Source organism: Belonocnema kinseyi, chromosome 4 (assembly GCF_010883055.1).
Source record: "Belonocnema kinseyi isolate 2016_QV_RU_SX_M_011 chromosome 4, B_treatae_v1, whole genome shotgun sequence".
NCBI classification, from domain to species: Eukaryota; Metazoa; Arthropoda; class Insecta; order Hymenoptera; family Cynipidae; genus Belonocnema; species Belonocnema kinseyi.
Window position 1 is genome coordinate 121,831,974 of NC_046660.1, and position 21,997 is coordinate 121,853,970.

The 21,997-nt window shown below is 31.6% G+C and overlaps 3 protein-coding genes across 4 annotated transcripts in view; 2 read left to right on the forward strand and 1 right to left on the reverse strand.

Moving 5' to 3' along the window:
* LOC117170588 (cleavage and polyadenylation specificity factor subunit 1) overlaps nt 1-13,958 on the forward strand; it is a 27,286-nt gene extending 13,328 nt beyond the window's left edge. Inside the window, exons 8-21 of one of the 2 annotated variants that reach the window (XR_004466826.1) lie at nt 3,838-3,972; nt 4,069-4,218; nt 4,339-4,500; nt 4,576-4,811; nt 4,896-5,273; nt 5,996-6,239; nt 7,730-7,915; nt 11,190-11,438; nt 11,520-11,672; nt 11,785-11,961; nt 12,038-12,311; nt 12,384-12,513; nt 13,154-13,596; nt 13,868-13,958. Coding sequence is in view for 1 of the 2 variants with exons in the window: in XM_033357444.1 (XP_033213335.1) it covers nt 3,838-3,972; nt 4,069-4,218; nt 4,339-4,500; nt 4,576-4,811; nt 4,896-5,273; nt 5,996-6,239; nt 7,730-7,915; nt 11,190-11,438; nt 11,520-11,672; nt 11,785-11,961; nt 12,038-12,311; nt 12,384-12,513; nt 13,154-13,340 (2,661 nt within the window). In the remaining variant the exon portion in view is untranslated. Of the gene's footprint in view, nt 1-3,837; nt 3,973-4,068; nt 4,219-4,338; nt 4,501-4,575; nt 4,812-4,895; nt 5,274-5,995; nt 6,240-7,729; nt 7,916-11,189; nt 11,439-11,519; nt 11,673-11,784; nt 11,962-12,037; nt 12,312-12,383; nt 12,514-13,153; nt 13,656-13,867 lie in introns of those variants that run through there. The other variant, XM_033357444.1, reaches the window with a different exon arrangement.
* A 2,140-nt stretch (nt 13,959-16,098) lies between these two features.
* Nucleotides 16,099-17,355, forward strand: LOC117171066 (dynein regulatory complex protein 8-like; the record flags this gene model as incomplete). Its single annotated transcript, XM_033358115.1, has 5 exons — nt 16,099-16,117; nt 16,312-16,419; nt 16,526-16,646; nt 16,719-16,929; nt 17,025-17,355. Coding segments are annotated over 5 exons (462 nt in total), but the record flags the coding sequence as incomplete, so codon positions are not given.
* Nucleotides 17,356-17,369: 14 nt separating this feature from the next.
* The window catches only part of LOC117170589 (delta(3,5)-Delta(2,4)-dienoyl-CoA isomerase, mitochondrial), a 93,175-nt gene continuing 88,547 nt past the window's right edge, over nt 17,370-21,997 (reverse strand). The window contains exon 7 of the mRNA XM_033357445.1: nt 17,370-17,485. Within this exon, the coding sequence (XP_033213336.1) occupies nt 17,387-17,485 (99 nt within the window). The 3' untranslated portion in view covers nt 17,370-17,386. The remainder of the gene's footprint in view (nt 17,486-21,997) is intronic.

Below are 21,997 nucleotides of genomic sequence, written 5' to 3' on the forward strand. Positions count from 1 at the left end.
ACAATATATTTTAATTAGAATCGTAGACTAAAATTCTACTTCTTTCGGTTCAGCTGAAAGAAAATCTGAATTAGTGGTTACCATTTTTATTTTTTATCAAAAGTTTAATAATAATTGATATAACTATTATTTTTCGTGGAACTTTCTTGAATATTATTACGAAAAATTATTAATACTAATTTGAAAAGATTTTTACCTAAGATTTCAAATCTGCTATTATATTTATAGTTAATTAAGTGATTAATAATTACTAATATTTCATTCAATAATAATATTTAATTTTTCAATAAATTTAAAAGACTAAAGACTCCACTCACGTTTACAATTATAAAAATTGTAATAGATTTGAATTTATAATAGATTAGAACTTGATCCTAGAGAATTTCATATATTATTTTTTGTCATATAATTTTTGCTTACAGAAAAATAAATTTTGAAATTATTTGAAAAATTTAATATATATAACGATTTAATTAACTCTAAAGATAAGGTAAAATTTAAAATCGTAGTCTGGTATCTAGTCACAGAAGAGTGTTTGGTCGCATCTCGAAACCTTTTCCAGCTCTCCCTTCAGAAAAATACTTGTTAATGAGTGGTCACAGAAGAGTGATCTATCACATCTCGAACCTCTTTTCTAAGTCTCCCTTTAAAAAATACGCAAAATATTGTTATATTTTTCCAAAATAGCAAAAAATATTATCAAAACAGAAACTCAGACATTATAATCTCACTATTAAATCTTTCAAAATTGGAAAGTTTCCTGTTCAATTTTTTTTTTTTTTTTAGATTAGAATATTTTACATTGTTTGCTGATTACAATTCCTGTTGTTTTCGAATTGAGTAATTTCAGATTTAAATACTCTAAATTCAGGGTGGCCGCTGGACCGGGAATTTTAGAAGGCTGGGAAAATAATTAGTTTAATTATCTTTTTCAATTATAATATCATTCAGTTCAGAATGTGTAATTCGAAAATCTTTAACTTTATTAATTTATTTTACTTTATTCGTTTCATTTTAGATTTGTAATTATTGGGCGTGCATTTTAATTTAAACAATTGTATATAATACAGTTTTAAAAACTTCCCCAATTAAAAATTGGTAGCGTTTAAAATCAAAGATTTTTGATAAAACAACATTTGTAGTTGATAATATGTAAATATAAAGTAATTAATGATTTTTATAATTGACATAATAAATTACAATTATACATAATAAATTAAGAAAATTATATCATACCTATTCCTTTAAAATTGCTTAATTTTACATTACAGTTTAAAATTAATTATTTAACCAAGCACAACAAAGGGTGCAAGTTGTATGTACGTGTGAGCATGTGTGTGATATTGCACTTGTTCGTTAAAATTTAATAATCTTTTATTGTAATTAAAAAATGTTCTATTATAATAAAAAAAAGCATTATTACATCCTCTTATGTTAAGCCGTGTTCCTTGGGTGCATTTTTCAGTCGAAAAGCGACGTGGATATGAAGTTTAATTGTTTAAACTAACAAATTTGCATAGTTGTAATTTTTTGTATACCCTTGCCTTTGTAATTAGATTTTATGATATCCATTTATCTGAATTTTTCTAATCATATTTCACTGTTCTTATTAGTTGCAACAATCTCATATTAACAAAGTTTGTACCCACACATGCTCATACGTACATACAGCTTGTACCCTGTGTTTGTGCCCAGAAAAAGCATCTGACCAAACAAATGTTTGGGACTTTTTTGCTTATTTTTTTGTACCCCCCATCCTCCACAAAATTAACTACAGTTATCGCGGGGCACCCTGTATAATATTTTTAATATTATACAGAAAATTAAAACATCAACCGTTTGTTAAGTACTATTCCAGTTGAACTAAAACTTTCTAGAAAACTTCCTTAAACCTTCCTGAACAACTTTCTCACTGACAGTTTTCGCTTGCTCAAAATTCGCTCGACTCCCGAAATGTTGGAAGTTTTTTGTGCACGAATTATGCACTGTCGCGGAATAAAATTATTAACAATTTTTTAATAAAAATTTTGAACTTTCGCTAACGTCATTCGTCGCAGAAAACGATAATGCTTATTTATGATCAGTTTTATTACAAAATATTAAAAAACTTCCCATTTCTTTGCGAGTTGAAGTGAAAAATTCAAAATATTTTAATCAGAGGAAAACCAGTTTTTCGTAAATAATTCGAAAAATAAAAGCCTACAACTTTTTTATGAGGAGAAAAAGGGCATTAAATTTTCATTGTGGATATAGATCCTAAAAATTAAAATAAGAGACTTTGTTTTCAAGTGCCTCCTCACGCCAGCAAAATAATTTTATATCTCCTTTTTGCATCCGGAGCCATTAATTTTATCGAAATGCCAAGAGTAATTTAAATCTTTTAGCCTATCAGAAAGAAACATCTCCTTTAGAAAAAGTCTTGCTGCTGAAAATTTTTTAATTCGTCAAGATATAATTGATCTTTTCTTTGTTACAGAATAAATAAAGATATTTCAAGGCACTTTTTGGTGAGGTGTTTAAGATTTAAAAAGGGGCGCATGTCAGATTTAAAAAATATTTCACAGCAATTTCACAAACATTTTAAAACTTAAAGATTTACAGAATTTCAATGATTTAACAAAGGATACAGTACACCAGATTTCAAAGTTTTCACAAAAATTACCCAAAGATTTCGAACATTTCATAAAGATTTGGAACATTTCACAAAGAATTTAAAACTTACAAAAGAGTAAAGATTTTAAAGAGGGTATATTAAACCACATTTCTAAGATTTCAAAACGTTTCAAACATTTAAAACAATTTCCAAATTTTTAAGGAGAAAAAAAATATTTCACTAAGATTTGTAATAATTTAAATAATTTCAACGAATTCACAAAGATTTCGAACATTTCGCTAAGATTTCGATCTTTGTACAAAGATTTTAAAGATTTTAAAACATTTCAAAGATTTTAAATAACTCCAAAATTTTAAAAGGATTTTTTAAAATTCCAAAAAGTTTTCGTAGATTTCAAAGCTTTCAACGACTTAAAAGATCTCAACAAGGGTATAGTACAACAGATTTCAAAGATTTAAAAATATTTTAAACGATATCGAAATTTTTTATAAGATTTCACAAATATTTCAAATATGCCAGTGGTTTCAAACGAATACAAAAGACTTAGAGAAGATGTCACAACTTCTTTAAGGAATTCCTAAGGATTTCAAAAGATTTCAAGAGTTTTAAAACATTTCAAAGATTTAAAGCGATTTCAAAAAGTTTCAACACATTTAAGAAGATTTCAAAAGTCTTCAATGATTTTAAACAAACACAAAAGATTTCGCAAACAAAGATTAAAGAAAAAGTTCACAAAGATTTCAAGAATTTTAAAGATTTTACAAAATCTTAGACACCCTGTCAAAGGGAAGCGCAAAGGGCGTAATTCTTCAATAGGATAAGTCACGGAGTTGAATGACATAGTAATAACACTAAAACTTCCGTCTGGGTTATATCTCAGGGATCGTTTCTTGAAAATTTTACATTTTAATTCTTACATCAAGAGAAAAATTCAAAATATTCACAGCGTACTATAAATAATTATTTCAAAATAAAGAAAAAATGTATTTGTTTCTACGAGAACGATTTGGCATCGACGCGGGTCTTAAAATTGCAAAATGTATATTTTGGAGCTTGTGTCGTGTGTGCGTGTGTGTGAGCTTTCAGGCGAATGGATGATCGCCTTTGAGTTCAGGCTTAAGGGGCCTCCTCACTCAGGCGATAAATTCTACAGGCGGTTATAGAATCCAGCCCCTATATTATACTTCGACGAGAAAAACGTAGCAGTTTTGATAAAATTTAAGGTTGTTACAACGTTTGAACTGCCTGGTTGCGAAGATATGTGGACCGTAATTGGCCCTGCAAATGATGATCTGGATAAATCTGAAACGGAAGGAGTACACGCCTTTCTAATTTTAAGTCATGAAGATTCGACCATGGTAATATTTTTAATCTTGCTTGTGCCTAGCCTTAATTTAGTTTTAAGTCGTGTATTACTCTTATTAATAACTCTTATTAATTTGTATTACTTTTAGATTCTCCAAACGGGCCAAGAAATTAACGAAGTAGATCAAAGTGGTTTTAGTACACAAGGAACGACTGTGTTTGCTGGTAACTTAGGCGGAAATAAATATATCATACAGATCACACAAACGGGCGTGCGATTGATGATCGGCACTGAGCAAGTTAGTTTTGCGTTCATAAATAAATTATTAGTTCATTTCTACAAGAAATGTAATATTAGATATTTGTTGTGAAAATGAAAGTATTTTAAACAGACATGTAAAGATATCCTGAAATTACAGATTCAGCACATGCCAATGGATTTTGGCTGTCCCATCATACACGCAAGTTGCGCAGATCCATACGTTGTGCTGCTCACCGAAGATGGTCAAGTAATGCTCTTAACACTCAGAGAAGGTAGAGGGACAGCCCGATTACATGTTCAACCTGCAAATTTACTATACGTAAGGACAGTAATTGCATATCTCAGCCAGTTTTCTACAGAATTGGTTTTAATATTTGTTTTCACGATCTTTTAGCGACCACAAATAGAAGCCGTATGTGCATACAGAGATGTGAGCGGTATTTTCACAACCCATTTAGCAGAAGAGGTAGAAGATCTCTCATCCGAAAAGGAGAAACAATTCGATGAACCCGCCATTGTTGAGAATATTGATAACGAGGACGAATTGCTTTATGGTGATGCACCTGCTTTTCAAATGCCATTAATACCACAAGCTAAACCTAGTGATTCGACTTCTAAAAAGATTCCTTGGTAGTTCTGTTAATTTATGTACAAGTATCTAGACTCGTAGACCATTGCTACCTTAATTACATCAACTAATTTTGTATTTTGTAGGTGGCAGAAATCTCTGCAAGAAATTAAACCTACATATTGGTTACTTGTGTACAGAGACAGTGGAACTTTAGAAATTTATTCTTTGCCTGATTTGCGCTTGTCGTATCTCATAAAGAGTTTTGGTTATGGACAAAGCGTTTTGCACGACAGTATGGAATCAACTACTGTAACTTCGACACAAGTAAATGAAATACCAAATCCAGAAATGCAGGTTCGAGAGATTTTAATTGTCGCCTTGGGTCATCATGGGAACAGGCCAATGTTATTGGTTAGGTTAGACAATGAACTGCAAATGTATCAAGCGTATAAGTATCCGAAGGGTTACCTGAAACTTCGATTTAAGAAGCTGGATCATGGCATCATACCAGGAATTTTAAGGTGAGAGGTTTCGTACGGCTCTATCCGACTATTAAGAAAAGTCATTGCCGCTTACGAGTTCCACTTGACGGGTGAAATCCATCCGCACGCCGAAAGGCGGCGCTACGATCATTCTGTTTCACAAAAGTATTCTGTCATATAGGGTAATTAATAATTAATTAAAAATAATGATATTCCCAATAAAATCAGTGCACAAAATTAATACTGATCATTCGTTGATGTGTCATTGATATTTAAAAAAATATTTAATTTATTAAATTAAAAAAAAAATGTGCACCTTCCACAGCAAAAGTTGGACAGTTGGATAGGGCTGGTTTCGTACACTGCTTGGATAATTCAGTCCACCTTCTCAATAGTGCTAATAATCCGAGTTCGGGCTCTACCCTCACTCCTGCGCTTTCCCCTACTCGCCCAAAGTTTGGAACTGACTTTCTCAATAATGCCGCGCGAAGATTATACTAATTTACACTTTTAATACTGAACGAGGCATTAATTCCAGCACGGCACTATTGAGAAAGAGATTCCAAATTTCGTGAGTGACAGTGTTGGGGAAACTCCATTCTGAGAAACGTTATTCCCCCAACAAGCCCGATTGCGGCACTATTGAGAAGATGAACTGTAATTGAGCCACAAACTGACGAAATATTAAACAGTTATGTATTATTCGATTTACTATTTAAAAATATATCATTGTTAAGCTTCTATTGATTTTTTTTCGATAGATCAAAACTTAAGGAGGAGGATTTGGGCACGCAGGATGATCGACGAGTTTCTGTAATGCGGTACTTCAGTAATATCGCGGGTTATAACGGGGTTTTCATTTGCGGAGATTATCCGCATTGGATATTCTTAACAGGTCGTGGAGAATTGCGCGCGCATCCAATGACAATTGACGGACCCATTAAATCATTTGCACCTTTTAATAATGTCAATTGTCCACAGGGATTTTTGTATTTCAACAGGAAGGTAATTTTAGTCTAAACATTTATTTTCTTCTAGAAGAATTGATAACTGTCTTGAAACGTTTGATAAAATCTCTTAAGTATTGAAAAATTTATCCTTTTGTTTTTTAGTGTGGCTGATGGGTCGGTAAATAACTGTGACTTTCTTTTTTGACTTGGATAAAAAAAATAGTACAAAAGCTTTTCCAATCACTTCAAACATCCCTAATTTTACTTCGATTTTAAATTCTGTTTAGTTTGAAAATAATGAAAAGGTTAATTTATAATAAAGAAATAAGGCATAACTTTAAGGTACTTTACTTTTAAAGTGTTTCATTTTTCGGTCTTAATTTCTAATAATTCATTTTCAGATTAAAGCATTATAGAAGACAGTTTTGAAGGTTTTAACAGTTAACAAATAAAAGTGTAATATTCAACATATCGAGGCGTCCTAACGGTAGGATGCCAACGCACACGCCACGGCTTGTCGGTACTTAACCAAAAATATAAAAAGTAAAAAGCTAACCGAGAAGTTAGCGCCAGAAAAGTCTTGATCGCGGAATTGAGCAAGATGAAGCTAGTAGTTAGCCAAAACTAAAAGGTGCTCGCTCGCTTCATCAAGTCATGAAACATCTATCTCGGGCTATCTACCTATTCTATCTTCATGCTTTTCTCTCGCCCGAGATAGCACTTTCATGATTCGATGGAGTGAGCGAGCATCTTTCAGTTTTGGCCAACTCCTAGCTTCATCTTGCTCAATTTCGCGAGCTGAAACTTTCTAGCGCTAACTTCTCGGTTAACTTTTTATTGTTTATATTTTTGGTTAAGTATCATCTAGTCGAAAGCGTGCGTTGGCATCCTATCGTTAGGACGCCTCGATATTTTTTCAAGTAGATTAAAGAATTTAAAATTGTATAGTTCAAAATTGCTCAAAATTAATGTATTTTAAATTGATAACCCCAATAGTTAAATTATTTGTTTAATATTTGTGAAGCGTTAACATTTCCAAGTGCTGAATTTACAATTTTAAACGCTACAATTCAAATTCTTCCATTTTGTGAGTAATCATTTTTTAAATAATAAAATTTTAATCACTATTTAGCAATGATTAATTTCGAACGATTGCAATGAAAATAATTCATCTTTAAAGGATGCCAGTGTAAAAAAATGTTTTTATTTCCCAATTCTAATTTTAAAAGTGTCTAGTTTTAAACACAGTTTAAAATATTTCAATGGAATAGTTCAATTTTGATGGTTTACAATTAAAAATTCTTCAAATTTGAGCAATGATTCATTATTTGAACGAAAATCTGATAAATTCTTGTCTTATAAAGTATTTCCAATCACTTTCAATATCGCTTGATATAAACTACATGAAATGTTTGAATCTTTAAAACTGAAAAATGTTTGTACTTGAAATATGGAATTTTGCAATGTCAGAACATTTTTCTTGCATTTTTGTTGCCAATCTGTTCTATTTTCTAATTGAATCAATTTAATGAGTTTATTTTTTAGGAGGAATTGCGAATTTGTGTATTGCCCACACATCTTTCGTACGATGCTCCGTGGCCCGTGAGAAAAGTTCCTTTAAGATGTACGCCTCACTTTGTTACTTATCATCTTGAAAGTAAAACGTATTGCGTAATAACGAGCGTAGCTGAGCCGCTAAAAAGTTATTATAGATTTAACGGAGAAGACAAGGTAAATTAAAGTTCAATAATTTAACTACGTAAGAATTACACAGCCACATAACAAAAAAGAAAGTCTGGTAGTTTTGATGAGACACATGTATTTCTATGTATTTAGAGTCACGGAATCCGAATCTGAGGTCAAAATATTTCCTTTCAAGATTTGTTTTCGATATAACCTCAAAAAATCGTATTTTTAAGAATATGTAGATGAGACATAGTTTTTGTGATAGCCGCACAAAATGAGCGTCTTCTGCTGCTTGCAAGTAGACCTTAAACTCGCTCTTTTCAAGCGGCGTGCGTGAACCTGCATATACAAGGTGTCCCGAGCTCAAATATCCGGACCCATATCGCTGCATAAAAATAAAAATAAATTAATCGAAAATTCCTTCTCCAAAAATCAAAGTTTTATTTTTTGAGTTATAAAATATTTAAGCTGGATCTCTCGCTGTTCTCCGTCGCGAATCCCACCTCAGCGATCTGTTCAATAACACTGCTTTGGACTCCCGCTCACGTACGGACGTCTGTTTAGACTGTGATCCTGATTGGTTCAGCCTAAATATTTTATAACTCAAAAACTAAAACTTCAACTGATTTTTGAAGAAGGAATTTTCGATTTATTTGTTTATTTTTATACAGCTATAACATTTCGGTCACTTAAGCCTGTATAATGTTGGACCTCACAGTAAAACAGTGGTGTTGGGTATGAGGTCCAACATTACACACCAGAAACAAAATTGAAGTGCCTGCGCGGTCATGGAAGAAAGCGGTCTTCATATAGTAACAGTACAGTGATATAACTGGAAAATCTGGAACATAACCTTCAAACAATTTTCTGAATGGTGCTTTGCAGGAAAATATTAGATTAGTACTTTCGGGCATCGAATCCGATATGTAAGTTAAGTAGCTTATGTTTTGCATGAATTTACTCTTTGTATCAAAACCAGTGCACGGAGAAAATCCTGGTGCACTGAGTGCTTTTACATACACGGCTGGTTCATTTATAGAAAAAAAAATTTTCATGAACTAAAGGTTAGTGTATCGACACGAGCGAGTCGTTTATCAAGAGAGTAGTTTATCAGTTTTAGAAACATTCATGTAAAATTCATTAAGAAAACGTTGAAACGTGCAAGGTACGTTTTTTTCTCTGAATATTGTTCATAACTTTTAATTATATTAATTTTTCAAAGTTTTTTGTTACTGCTTTTGGAGGACTTATGCATTTTTGGTAAAGCACAATATTTTTAAAATGAAAAGTCAATGCGAAACATTTTTTTCATGAATATAACTTTCATGTATGCACTCTGAATCCTAAATATATACAATCTGTGCCTATATCAATTAAAAAACGATTGACTTTTACTTTTGGTGCTTACTCCTTAAATAGCGCTTATGATTCAAAAATGCATGTGATTCGCGATCTTGTTTCATTTAGTGCGCGTTCGTTCTTATTCGGCTTCGATCGTTAATGATCGGAAACGCGTACCGTGAGTCCCACACGACTGTCTTTTATATCACGAAGCAATGAGTAGTGTAGAGCAGCGTTTCCCAAACTTTTTTTTTGCAGTTTTTAGGGAGGGACAGGGCCGCCAACCTACCATTTTTCCCCTCTACTAGAACCCAAGGGGGATACTTGACTGTCGGTCATGCGAGACAATTAGAATCGGTTGAGAAAAATTAAAATGTGTTAAAACGTTAATAAATTAAATTTTTATTAGTTAAGTAAATTTCGTAATCTAATTTTAAGCAAATGAAAAGAAAGTTCATGAAAATCGGTTAATATCTTCAATGCCAGTTGACAGTTCTTGTAATTTTGCATGTACTTAAAGATATTAAAGATAAAGATATTAAAGCACTCAGTGCTCCAGGATTTTCTCTGTGTGGATTCTCACTTATTTCTTACTAGCACAATGTATTGATGTTTCAGTGGAATTTCTAGCTATTGATGAGATATTTCCAAGATGACGTGGCTTTTACATACAGGGTGTCCAATGAGAAGTCTGGTTCCTTTTAAGGAAATATAGGGGGCGTAAAAGTAAGCAAAAAAGTCTTCGAAAATTTTTGGATCTGGAGCATATTTTAAGAACAACAAAGTGTTCAAATGGTATGTACGTGTAAGCATGCGTGGCGTGCTCTCTCCCTATCTCAAGCGCTTTGGTGGGGGGCTGCCTGTTCGCCTTCACGCGCGCACGCCGCACATGTTCACACGTATATACAATTTGTAGCCTCTGTTCTCAAAATATTCCCCCGACCCAACCATTTTGCGGGATTTTCTTGCTTGTTTTTACTTTCCCTACTCCAACCTAAAAGGAACCAGAATTCTCGTAGGACACCCTGTATAGTTCTGCATACCACTGACTTCTGATGGAAGAACAGCTATTTGTTTTTATTATAACACTCTCTGTTGGATTCGAAAGATTTCTGTATCGACGTTTTTGTTCTGTTCTGAGGCAAATCTCTTTTAAACACCAAACAAGAGACTTGCCTAAGAACAGAAAAAAAAATACCGCGACGAAGATCTTTCGAATGCAGAAGAGTGCGTTATAATAAGAATAAATAGTTGTTCTTCCATCGAAAAACAGTGGTACGTAGAACTATATTAAAAGCCACGTCATCTAGGGACTGTCTTTAATGATTAATCAGTTATGAGTGTGCTACTGAGGAATAAGTGAGAATCCACTGACTTTGATTCAGGCAACACATTCATGCCAAATAAGCGCTGACTTGACTTACGTATCTGATTCGATGTCTGGAAATACCTAAATCTAACGATGTCCTCCAACCCTAGCAAACTAGAATATTTTCTTAATATTGCATACATATTTCCTGCAATATGAGCAATACGGTATGAAGTTTGAGATCGCTGAGTGGCATCGAGCTGATCAAAATGTCTTTGTTTTCATAAAAGCCCGGCCTTTCAGGTCGAAGAACACTTAATTGATTTTTCACTAGACAACGTTGATCTTAATATAATATTAAAAATCGCACCACAAGAAATTAATGCTCGAGGTATTAAAGAAGAAACACAAAGCAGCCTCCGGGATCTCTTGGCTCATTGGGCACACCATTTGACAGTTGACACCAACGATCGAACGTCAGGACATGTAGACTTCCTCCAGTGTTGTCATCTAGCGGACTTTCTTGGTACTAAACCATCGTCATTTCTCGACCTTATATGGCAAAAAGCAACACATGTTTCTCGTCAAAAGTACCAGACTTTTTTTCTTTGTGTGGCTGTGTTATTTTTTCTTTATTTATTTATTTTGTTTATTTCTTATTTGATATAGGAATTTACCGAGGAAGAACGATCGGACAGATTTTTATATCCCTCTCAGGAACAGTTTTGTATAATATTATTTTCACCAGTTTCATGGGAAACAATTCCTAATACGAAAATCGAATTAGATCAATGGGAACATGTTACATGCCTTAAGAATGTCTCCCTTGCTTATGAAGGGACGAGGTCTGGTCTCAAGGGATACATTGTACTTGGAACAAATTATAACTATGGAGAGGATATTACCAGCAGAGGCAGGGTAAACGTCTATAAAATTAAAACTCTGATTATAATATATTTTTAGTATGTAGTTCTATAATGAATGATTAACTGCTTTTAGATATTAATTTTTGACATAATCGAAGTTGTTCCTGAGCCAGGTCAACCTTTAACGAAAAATAGGTTCAAGCAAATTTACGCCAAAGAACAAAAAGGACCTATCACGGCTATAAGTCAAGTATCCGGCTTTTTGGTATCTGCTGTCGGCCAAAAGGTACCTACATTGATTTGAACATTAATTGATATTAATCAACATTAGTTTCGACATTAATTTGAAAAATTTTAACTTCAAATTGATTAGGTTTCACTTCCTGTTTCAATTTCAGATATACATTTGGCAATTGAAAGACAATGATCTTGTAGGTGTTGCATTTATAGATACCCAGATTTACATTCACCAAATGTTAAGTATTAAAAGTTTAATACTGGTAGCGGATGTTTACAAGTCGATCAGTCTATTGAGATTTCAAGAAGAGTATCGAACTCTTTCGCTCGTGAGCAGGGTAAGAGAAATTACTTTTCAGAAACTATTAGCATAATTATTTTATAATAAATTAAAAAATAAATGTTACGTCACAGGATTTTCGACCAGCGGAAGTTTTTACCATAGAGTACCTGATCGACAACAACAATCTCGGATTCCTCGTAGCCGATGGCGAAAGCAATCTTGCGCTCTTCATGTATCAGCCTGAATCGAGGGAAAGTTTGGGAGGTCAAAAACTTATTCGAAAAGCTGATTTCCATTTAGGTCAGAAAGTTAACTCATTTTTCCGGATAAAATGTAAAACGACGGATCCTGCTAATAGCAGGAAACAGTTTATTGGTGCTGATAAGAGGCACGTAACCATGTATGGTAAGTTTTATGCATTATAATTTTAAATCTTTAATTCACTGTTTATTGCGAATGTTATTATTGCCTTTGCAGCAACCTTAGATGGAAGTCTCGGATATATTCTTCCAGTACCTGAAAAAACTTACAGACGACTTCTTATGCTGCAGAATGTTTTGGTGTCGCACATTTGCCACATTGGAGGTTTAAATCCAAAGTCTTATAGGTAGGCGACTCTTTAATGCATTGCGTTTTTTACATTCTCAGCCTGAATGAGAAGGTAGTTAGAAGTAAAAATTGATTTCGCCAGTTTTCGTCATATATTTTAAAATGTACAGTTTTTGGAATGAAATAAAAACTAGAGACCAATTAAATTTATTTTTAACGACCCTATTGAGGTCGTTAACCAGCCATGTTTGACTACCGGTTCTGGTTTTATACATCGAAAATGCTTATAAAAAAAATTCCATTTTCCTGCCAAAGTAGGCGAAATACAAAAAAATGAAGTAATATTGTTGATGACGGACAGATCTAGTTTGCTTGAGACCATTTTTTTATCAGAGACATAGTTTTGGTTTTAATCGTGAAAACTATTATTCGTGTGCTGTCATGAAAATGTGTTTCTTAAGTGAACTAATTTCTTTTTGAATTCGAAATCAAAAGTAATTTAACGCGAGAAATTGAATCCGAGCGCGAGTTCAAATCCTACGTGCCCTCGTAGCACTCAAAGATGCGAGCCACAAATTAGAATAATATTAATAACCTTATTTAAAACTGTTTTATGTTCAAATTAACAATATGTTATTGTTTGTAATTTTTATTGTATTATTATTATTTTATTTTTATTGTATTGTACATGTTTTTAGGACATATAAAAGTTACGTGCGTATGCAAGGAAATCCTGCGAGAGGCATAATCGACGGAGATCTAATCTGGAAATACCTGAACTTACCTTTCAATGAGAAATCAGAAGTAGCCAAGAAAATTGGAACACGTATTCCCGAAATAATAGAAGATATAGAAGAAATTAACCGACAAACGGCTCATTTTTAAAGTTTTTACATGTAAAAAATCCATGTATGCCGTCCCCATGAAGTTTGGTATTTATTGTTTTCAATGTCATGTCAACTTCATGAGCTATGAGGTGCGATCTGTCAGACTATCACAAAGCAGTCCTTTGTTTCGTGTAATAATCTTTCAATTTGTAAAATATGTTGTTTTTTTGGTTGAAATGATTGTATTTTTTACCTAGAAATACTGTAAATTTATTATGTGAGGTATAGAAAAATGACAAAAACGTTGTGAACAAGTAAGATAAATATGATGTAAATATATGAATGAATCATTAGATGTCACTCTCATTACTTACATTCTTGGTTTTTCTTGAATCATTCAATGACATTTCATTTCCAATTAGCATTAAAACTAAAAGAAAGAGGAATTTTTTATGAAAAAAAAGTGTAATCGACATACTAGATTCATGTATCTGATAGAAAATTTAATTTGCGAATAAAAAAAAACATAAAATGATATTAAAAAAAAAAATTCCATATTGACTAAAAAAAAATCTTCATTTACAGTTTTTAGGCAAAATGAAAAAATCTAGAGTAATTTGCACCAACCCTACAGGATTCAGCCGGAAAAGTGTTTTTGAAAACAGAGCATCTAGATTTTCTATCTTTCACGTAGATAATTGTAAGAAATTAAATGTTTTACTACAGAGCACTTTTTAACTTTTCTGAAAAACCTGAAATTTTCAGACTCTTGCAAACATGTAGTTTTTGGTACAGTCATTAATCTAGATTCTAGAATACAAAATAATATTCTCAGCTTAATCATTAATTATTACTTTTTCAGATTTTTAATCAAAATTGTGCTATAAAATGCAATACTATAAAAATGGTTCAAAACTTGCGTTAATAGTTGAACCATTTTAAATTAAAAACCTTCTAAATAATAAAATTGAATAATTTCTATTCTTTTAAATAACTTGAAAAATTTAAAACGATATGTTTAAAATTTAACATTTTTTAATTATGTGAGTTTTTTACGATCAGAAAAATGTATTTCAAATTGTAAGCCTTAGCGCTAAAAATTGCTAACAAAAGTTAAAAATTTATTTTAACATTTTAAAATGCAGGGAACTTAAGATTAAAATTAAGAGAGAAATATTTCATATGTAAAAAGAAATATTTGAACTTCTAAAAGAGTTAGGATATTCGTATCTCATTAAGGGCATGTGATACTTGGAAAATTGTCGATTTTACCAGTTTTAGGTTCCCCCGGCTTTTTTTCTAGAATAATAAATATTTTATCTTAAAAATTTGGCAAATGATACGAACATGCTAACGGACGTCCCCACACACTTTTTTGTAGGTTAATTAAAAAAAGTTTTAATTTAGCAAAATCTGATTAATTTGCATAGCGCTTAGGAAATAGTATAGATTTTTTTCAGTGTTAGATTCCCTCGGCTTTTTTTCTAGGATAAGAAATCTTTTGCCTTCAAAATCTGGGAAATGATAGCGAACATGCTAACGGACGTCCCCACACACTTTTTTGTAGGTTAATTAAAAAAAGTTTTAATTTAGCAAAATCTGATTAATTTGCATAGCGCTTAGGAAATAGTATAGATTTTTTTCAGTGTTAGATTCCCTCGGCTTTTTTTCTAGGATAAGAAATCTTTTGCCTTCAAAATTTGGGAAATGATAGCGAACATGCTAACGGAAGTCCCCACACACTTTTTTTGTTTTTTCATCAAACAATTTTTGATATTGCTAACAACGTGCGTGTATATTTCGAGGTTATGTGTGTCACAATTCACCCGAACGTTAGTTCCAAACTACACAATATTTTTGGCCGAAAACTTTGGACTTACAAATAAACATAGTAACTAATCTCCCGGAACTAACCTTGTTTGCAGGCAATCAAAAAGTTTATTTCATAAATAATTTCCAGATTATCGGAAAGGCAGAGATGAAAAACGACGTAACCTCAAAATAATGCATATGCATAAAATTTATTTAGCACAATAAATTTTTTTGTTATCCCTCAAAAAAGAGTCCGGGGACGTCCGTTATGATATTTTATAGCATCTCCGAATTCAGTTTTTAAAAATTTTCATTTTTGTGGAAAAGCCGGGGAAACTGTAAGTATCACATGCTCTTAAGGATAATAATGCGACACCTAATGAAATGTCAAGTACAGAGGACTTAAATTTTGAAATTGATTTAAACTTGACTTCAAAATTAGAAATAAAAATTTAACTTCCAAACATGATTTGTTTTGTTTAATTATTCAAAGTAGAGATTACCTATTTTATTTTATGAGCTTATATATGATATAGAGACACGTTTCTCTACCCAATGGTTGCCGCTGCACCGGAACTTTGATATTTTCATGGGGCGCGAAAAGTTTGAGCAATGTTATTTTTTATTACTTCTTTTGTTAATAAAAATTTTGAAATATAATTGTTTCAAAATAAATATTATTACCATTACAATAATTTATCATATTCATGTAATGAGTTTTGTCTTTATTCTGTATTAAATTCTCTTCAACTTAAAATTATAGTTTGAAAATCGCGCCAATCAAAATCGAAGCAAAATTAACTTGTTTCGGTACAGCAACACCTATTAGACTTGGTGTACCCCGTGTCTCAACTGTCCCTTGAGGATCTGTAATATGTTATGGGATGTTTGAAATCGAAATTTTCCATAGCAACCTGAAAATTATAGTTTAGTTGCAATAGTAACATCGATTAAGCAGATCCTCAATTTTTGTCAAGTGAAACGGGACAGTAGACAAATAATTAAAACTTAATCAATTGAAAAGTTAGCTATTTGCATACGAATATTTATTTTATAAAGTATCAAAATTGTCTGTAAAAACATTTATGAACATTATTAATATTGCAGGCACATTATAAAGATATATTATTATGAAAAATTACTTTAATGTATTAAAGTTATAAAACCATTAATCAAACAAGAATTCTTATATTTTTGTTAAATTACAATGTCTTTAGAACCGACTCTACTGGAGAAAAGATTAATCGATGCTTTCGAAGTGTTCGACAACGCAAGAAGTCATGAGGTGGATGTTAGAGAATTGGGAACAATAATACGATCTCTTGGTAAAAAATGATTTGTTCCTAAATTTTATAATGCCTTATATTTTCTTAATTTGATGAGTCAAAAACTATTTTAATACTCATTTCAAGGCTTATTTTTATGTTACAGGTTGTGTAATTACAGAAGCAGAACTGCAAGAAATACAGGTTGAGGTTGAGGATGTAGAAAATAACTGTGTGCCACAAGCTCGGTTTATTGAATATATGTGCAAAGCAATCAGAGAACGAAAGTATGTTTATTCTTTCTGAACAAATAACTTGCGTTTTGGATTGGTAAAAGAATTAATTTATAAATTTTCTAGATTCAAACCAGCAGATCCAGAGGATTTGCTGAAAGCGTTTCAGTTACTGGATGTGGAAAATCGTGGTTATATAATGAGAAATGATTTAGAAAGGGCCTTGATGGAAGTTGGTGAACCATTTTCCAAAGAAGAAATTAACGAAATGATGGCTATAGCTTGTGATTCGGAAACTAATAGAGTCAACTATGAACACTATATCAATTTATTAATCGTGAGTTCATCTGTCAAGTTCATGTGCAACTTTAGCTGTTGTTTTGCATGTTACATTCTAAAATATTTCTGAATTTTTATTTTTCACTTTTTTAGTAAATCAAAATGGGAAAAGAAAAAAATGGTCGTACAGAGTTTTTGAAATATATTTTTAGATAAAATTTCCTGAAGAACTGAATCTATATTCTCTTTTTCAAAAAGAAGAGACAGGAAGATTAGCAGCTTTGTAAAAAAAACGCGTTTTGGGTAGCATGATGTTCAAACACAGTACTGCATGAAAATAAGGCACTATGCACGTCCTCTCTGGAGAAAAATAATGTACAAACATTTTATTTGAAAAAATCGTTTATTATTTGTACAAAATTATACTTTTAAAAGTAATTATTTTTTATAACCTTTTGCATACATATAAAAATATTTAAAAATACTTTGACCCTTAATTTCATAAAAACGCAGAATTATAACTTTGAAAACACTGGTGGATCTCCCTTGGTTGCCAAGGCTACAGTTGCATTTACGAAGTCCTCACTTTGCAACATAACTTGATTGCGCATCGCCTGATAAAGATAAATTTTATTTATTGAAATTCATGTTCTTAGTAGATAGTTTTATTTAGAGAGCGGAATGAAAATAGCTCAATATTTTTAAACTAAAAGAATATTAAATATTCGCTATGTTGGGTACGGCGCACATGTGACCAAATCGTAAAGAAGCTGGCCAAAAGTAAAAAAGTTTGATTTCTAAAATTTAGAGGAATAGATTTTGTAGAGAAAGAATCAGTTTCAGAATCTACGATATGAAAAAAATCACTAGTGTAATAGTCATATTACTGAATAAAAAAATATACGATTTGTGTGAAAGTTAAATAAAATTTAATCAAATGAAGCAAACATTTAGAGTAAAGTTGAGTTGCTCCGCGTTGTTCCACTTCCGGAACCAGCAGATTTTGTAAAGTATACTACAAATGAATGGAATAAAAAATAACCCTCTGTCCATACGTGCCCATGGGATTTTTTTCAACTTTTTGTAGAAAGTCCCAAGATATCGATTTTTCCCACTTATAATGCGTATATGGGGTATTTCAAGAAAATGTAGTATTGCGTTGCCAAAAACTGTGAATTGAATTTATTATTGATAGATATATTTCTATTTTCACATTTATAAACGCCTGAAGTCTAAATTAACGTCTAAACAATAATAATGTATAATGTTATAATATACATATATCGTTTAATATTAGAAATAAATATGATTTCAGGTAACCAGTCTGCCACATTGGATCCGCCATTTTGTTTTTGTATTTTTTATACCGTACTCATAATCAGCGATCTCAAAACCCCCCTCTATTAATTGAATTTATAAAGTTTGTATATGACTATGTGGTTCTATATAGCCTGTTTTACATTTTATACGTTTCTATAAGACATTTATGGAGGGCCCCTTATACAAATTTTGAAAAGAATTTAAAGTTTATTTAGCCTGATCGTCTTGACATATTGGATGCGCGATTTTGTTTAAAAAAATTTTGACATCGGATTCGTAGATACCTCCAAAACCCTCTCATACAAATTTTTAAAAAGTCAAACATTTATTTAACATACTCGTCCGCCATATTGGATCTGTCATTTTGTTTTCTGAATTTTCGACATCGGATTCGTAATCAGCGACCCCAAAACTCCCCCGGAAACATTCTTTCGCGTTGGAACCTCATTCTAATTTAATGTAAAAAAATTGAAAAATGCAAATATGTAACGTACACTGTTCGAAAAATTTCATGTGAGCAACATATGATAAATATTTGCATTTATTAATTGTTTGTAGCAAGCTAAATTTGGGTGCCATAGATAGACACGCCAGTGTCAACAGCCGGTTCTCTTACCCTATTTTCATACTTCTAAATATTGCATAGTAAATTATGCCATATTTCTACAGGTTGATTAAAAGAGATTCGATCAGTATCAAGAGAATTTATATTTCGAAATTACGTAAGTATATTATTTATCTTGATTTATATGAAATCCAAAATATTAATCTCGTACAGCAATGTATCGATTTTTTCAAACCAATTTTCTTTTTCATACATTTTGATAATCCTAACAGGATTGAAAATGAGCAAAATCTAAATATTATATATTTAAATTTTGGAAAGATAAATGTTCTGAAAATTTACGGGTAAAATTTGTTTTAATATTATAAACTAAACAAATTTAAATTCTCCAAATAAGAATTTGAAAATTATTCTAAGAACTTGGATTTTAACACAAAACCTTAGAGAAACAAATACCGAGCACGGGTTTATTTTAAGCATGTGGTTATAACTAGGATCTAAAACCAGTTGAGGCTTTATAATTAATAGATTCCATCTTCTAGTTGGAACCATTTAAAGTAATTTAAACTATCAATCTAGGGGTGCCTGAATTTACTATGCATATTTCGAAATAGCCCCATTTGTCTTGGGAACATTGAATTCCCCGAGTAAAGACATGTGTAATCTTACAAGTGATGTAAGATATTTCATTCGAATACGCCATATGTTGAGTCTATAGAGCCCTTTGAAAACTGAGCGTCCGAAAGTGCTTTGCCCAAATGATGCGAGAACGTCCTATGAAGTGAATGTTTCTTATTAATGATGATCACCATGAAGGAACAGTGAGGAGTGGTATTCTTGTAAGTGGTGAGTGGGACCACGAACTTCCAAGAATTCGTTAATGTTCGCTACGAATGGGTACCGAGGGGCAGTTCCGCGCAGATGAACATTGGCGGTTGCCATGTCAACAATGTCAACGCGCTTTGGAAGTTTTGAAGTTACGTTCTGAACAGAATAACCTAAAATTATTTGTTCACTGAAATTAACTTTATCCCTTACGCACATAGTCCAGGCGAATTAACTTATTTTAAGACAAAAAAAGAGAAAATTGTTAACAGCACTAGGACAATTGGAAATGGCAAAGTGGCTCATAATAAACGTAAAATAGAAAAATGCTTGAGCAGGGGTGTGGTGGGGTTGATTTGGGGGAGGTTGAAAGGAGTGAAAATGGTATTATTGTGATTTTCGGCGAAAGTTGATGTCACAGAGAAAACTGTTTTATAGAAAACATATAGATTATAAAAAAATCTACAACTTTTATATCAATAACTTTTTCACAAAACCTCGAAATGTCCGAAAAAAATGTAAAAAACCGTTTTTTCTTTTTTTTCGGTTTTTATTTTTATTTTCCGCAAAAATATATTTTTTTTTACGAAACTCGATGAAAGCATACCTTTCTATGCTTTTAATATTCACAACTTTTTTTAGATCGAAGAATCAATTGGTTTCCGAGATAATAATTTGTTCCGGTCTGAAACACTTTTTTTCAATTGAAATTTGTCCTTCAGAAAATCATCGTACAGAGTTCTTTAAAGTCTCAATTTTTTTGTTTTGACATAAACTTTTTGATGAATAAAAAAAATATAGTCCCTATTGAAGAACATGCTCAAAAATGGAAAAAAACTCGAAAAGTGACTTTTGCAACAATTTCTTACTAAATATTGGTAATTTGTTTAAAATGTGAAATATCTTTAAAAACTGATTACTCCATTCAATTTGACGAAAAAAAAAAAAAAACTGTATTTTATTATTTGACCAGAAGCTTCATTTTTGAACACTAACGCTATCAACATAAGTCTTATAATGAAGCTTCAGATGAATAAGGAAAAATACGAATTTAAACATTTTTTTTTACTTAAAACCAATTGGGTTTTAATATTTTGTTAAACGTATAGATTAATAAGCCATTTTCAATTAAACAATTTTGAATTTAAGATTTTTTTCAAAAATATTTCATTTCTCAAGATTTTTACACTATGAATGTTTACAACATAATGTACATATGAAAAATAAATGAATAAACAATACTGCGCTAGTCTGGGTCTTTTTGACAACATTTCAAATTGATATTCATGGTACGAATTTCAAGTATACTGTGTTTCTTCCCGATCTTCAAAATTTCTTCGATATCGCTAAATTCTTCGGATAACTGAATTTCCGGGTTCAAGCGAAGATCTGGCTGCTCGATTTCACGTGAAATGTCTTCATATTCATCGAAATCTTCCGAAATTTGGTCAAAGTTCGAACAATCGTCCGAACAAAAAAATATAAAAATTAACAAATTAAAATGAATTTAAAAATTCGTTTTTTTTCTTCTTCATTTGAAACTTCATTATTCGTCTTGAATATTGATAGCGTTAGTGATAAAAAATAAAAGCTTCTGGTCAAATAATAAAATACAGTTTTTTTCGTCAAATTGAATGGAGTAATCAGTTTTTTAAGATATTGCACAATTTAAGCAAATTACCAATATTTAGTAAGAAATTAATTGTTGGAAAAGGCACTTTTCGAGTTTTTCCATTTTTGAGCATGTTCAACAGGGACTATATTTTTTTCATTTCATCAGAAAGTATATGTCGAACAAAAAAATTGAGACCTGAGAAAACTCTGTACGATGATTTTCTGAAGGACAAATTTCATTTAAAAAAAAGTGTTTCGGACCGGAACAAATTATTATCTCGGAAACCACTGATTCTTCCATCTAAAAAATTTGTGAATATTAAAGACATAGAAAGGTATACTTTCATTGAGTTTCGTCAAAAAAAATTATTTTTGCGGAAATGAAAAATAAAAAACGAAAAGAAAAAAGAAGACACGGGTTTTCGTATTTTTCTTGGACATTTCGAGGTTATGCGAAAAAGTTATTGATATAAATAGTTGTAGATTTTTTTAGAATCTATATGTTTTCTATAAAACAGTTTTCTCTCTGACATCAACTTTCGCTGAAAATCACAATAATACAATTTTCACCCCTTTTAACCTCCCCCAAATCAACCCCGCAACACCCCTACTCACGCATTTTTCTTTTTTAAGTTTATTATAAGCCACTTTAACATTATCAATTGTTCAAGTGCCGTTAGCAATTTTCTTTTCTCAAAAGTGTAATTCGCCTAGACTAACATACTCCAAAAAATGATTATAATAATGTCATTGTAGTACTTACACTTGCTAGATACTTTTCGTAATTTTTTATGCCATTTTC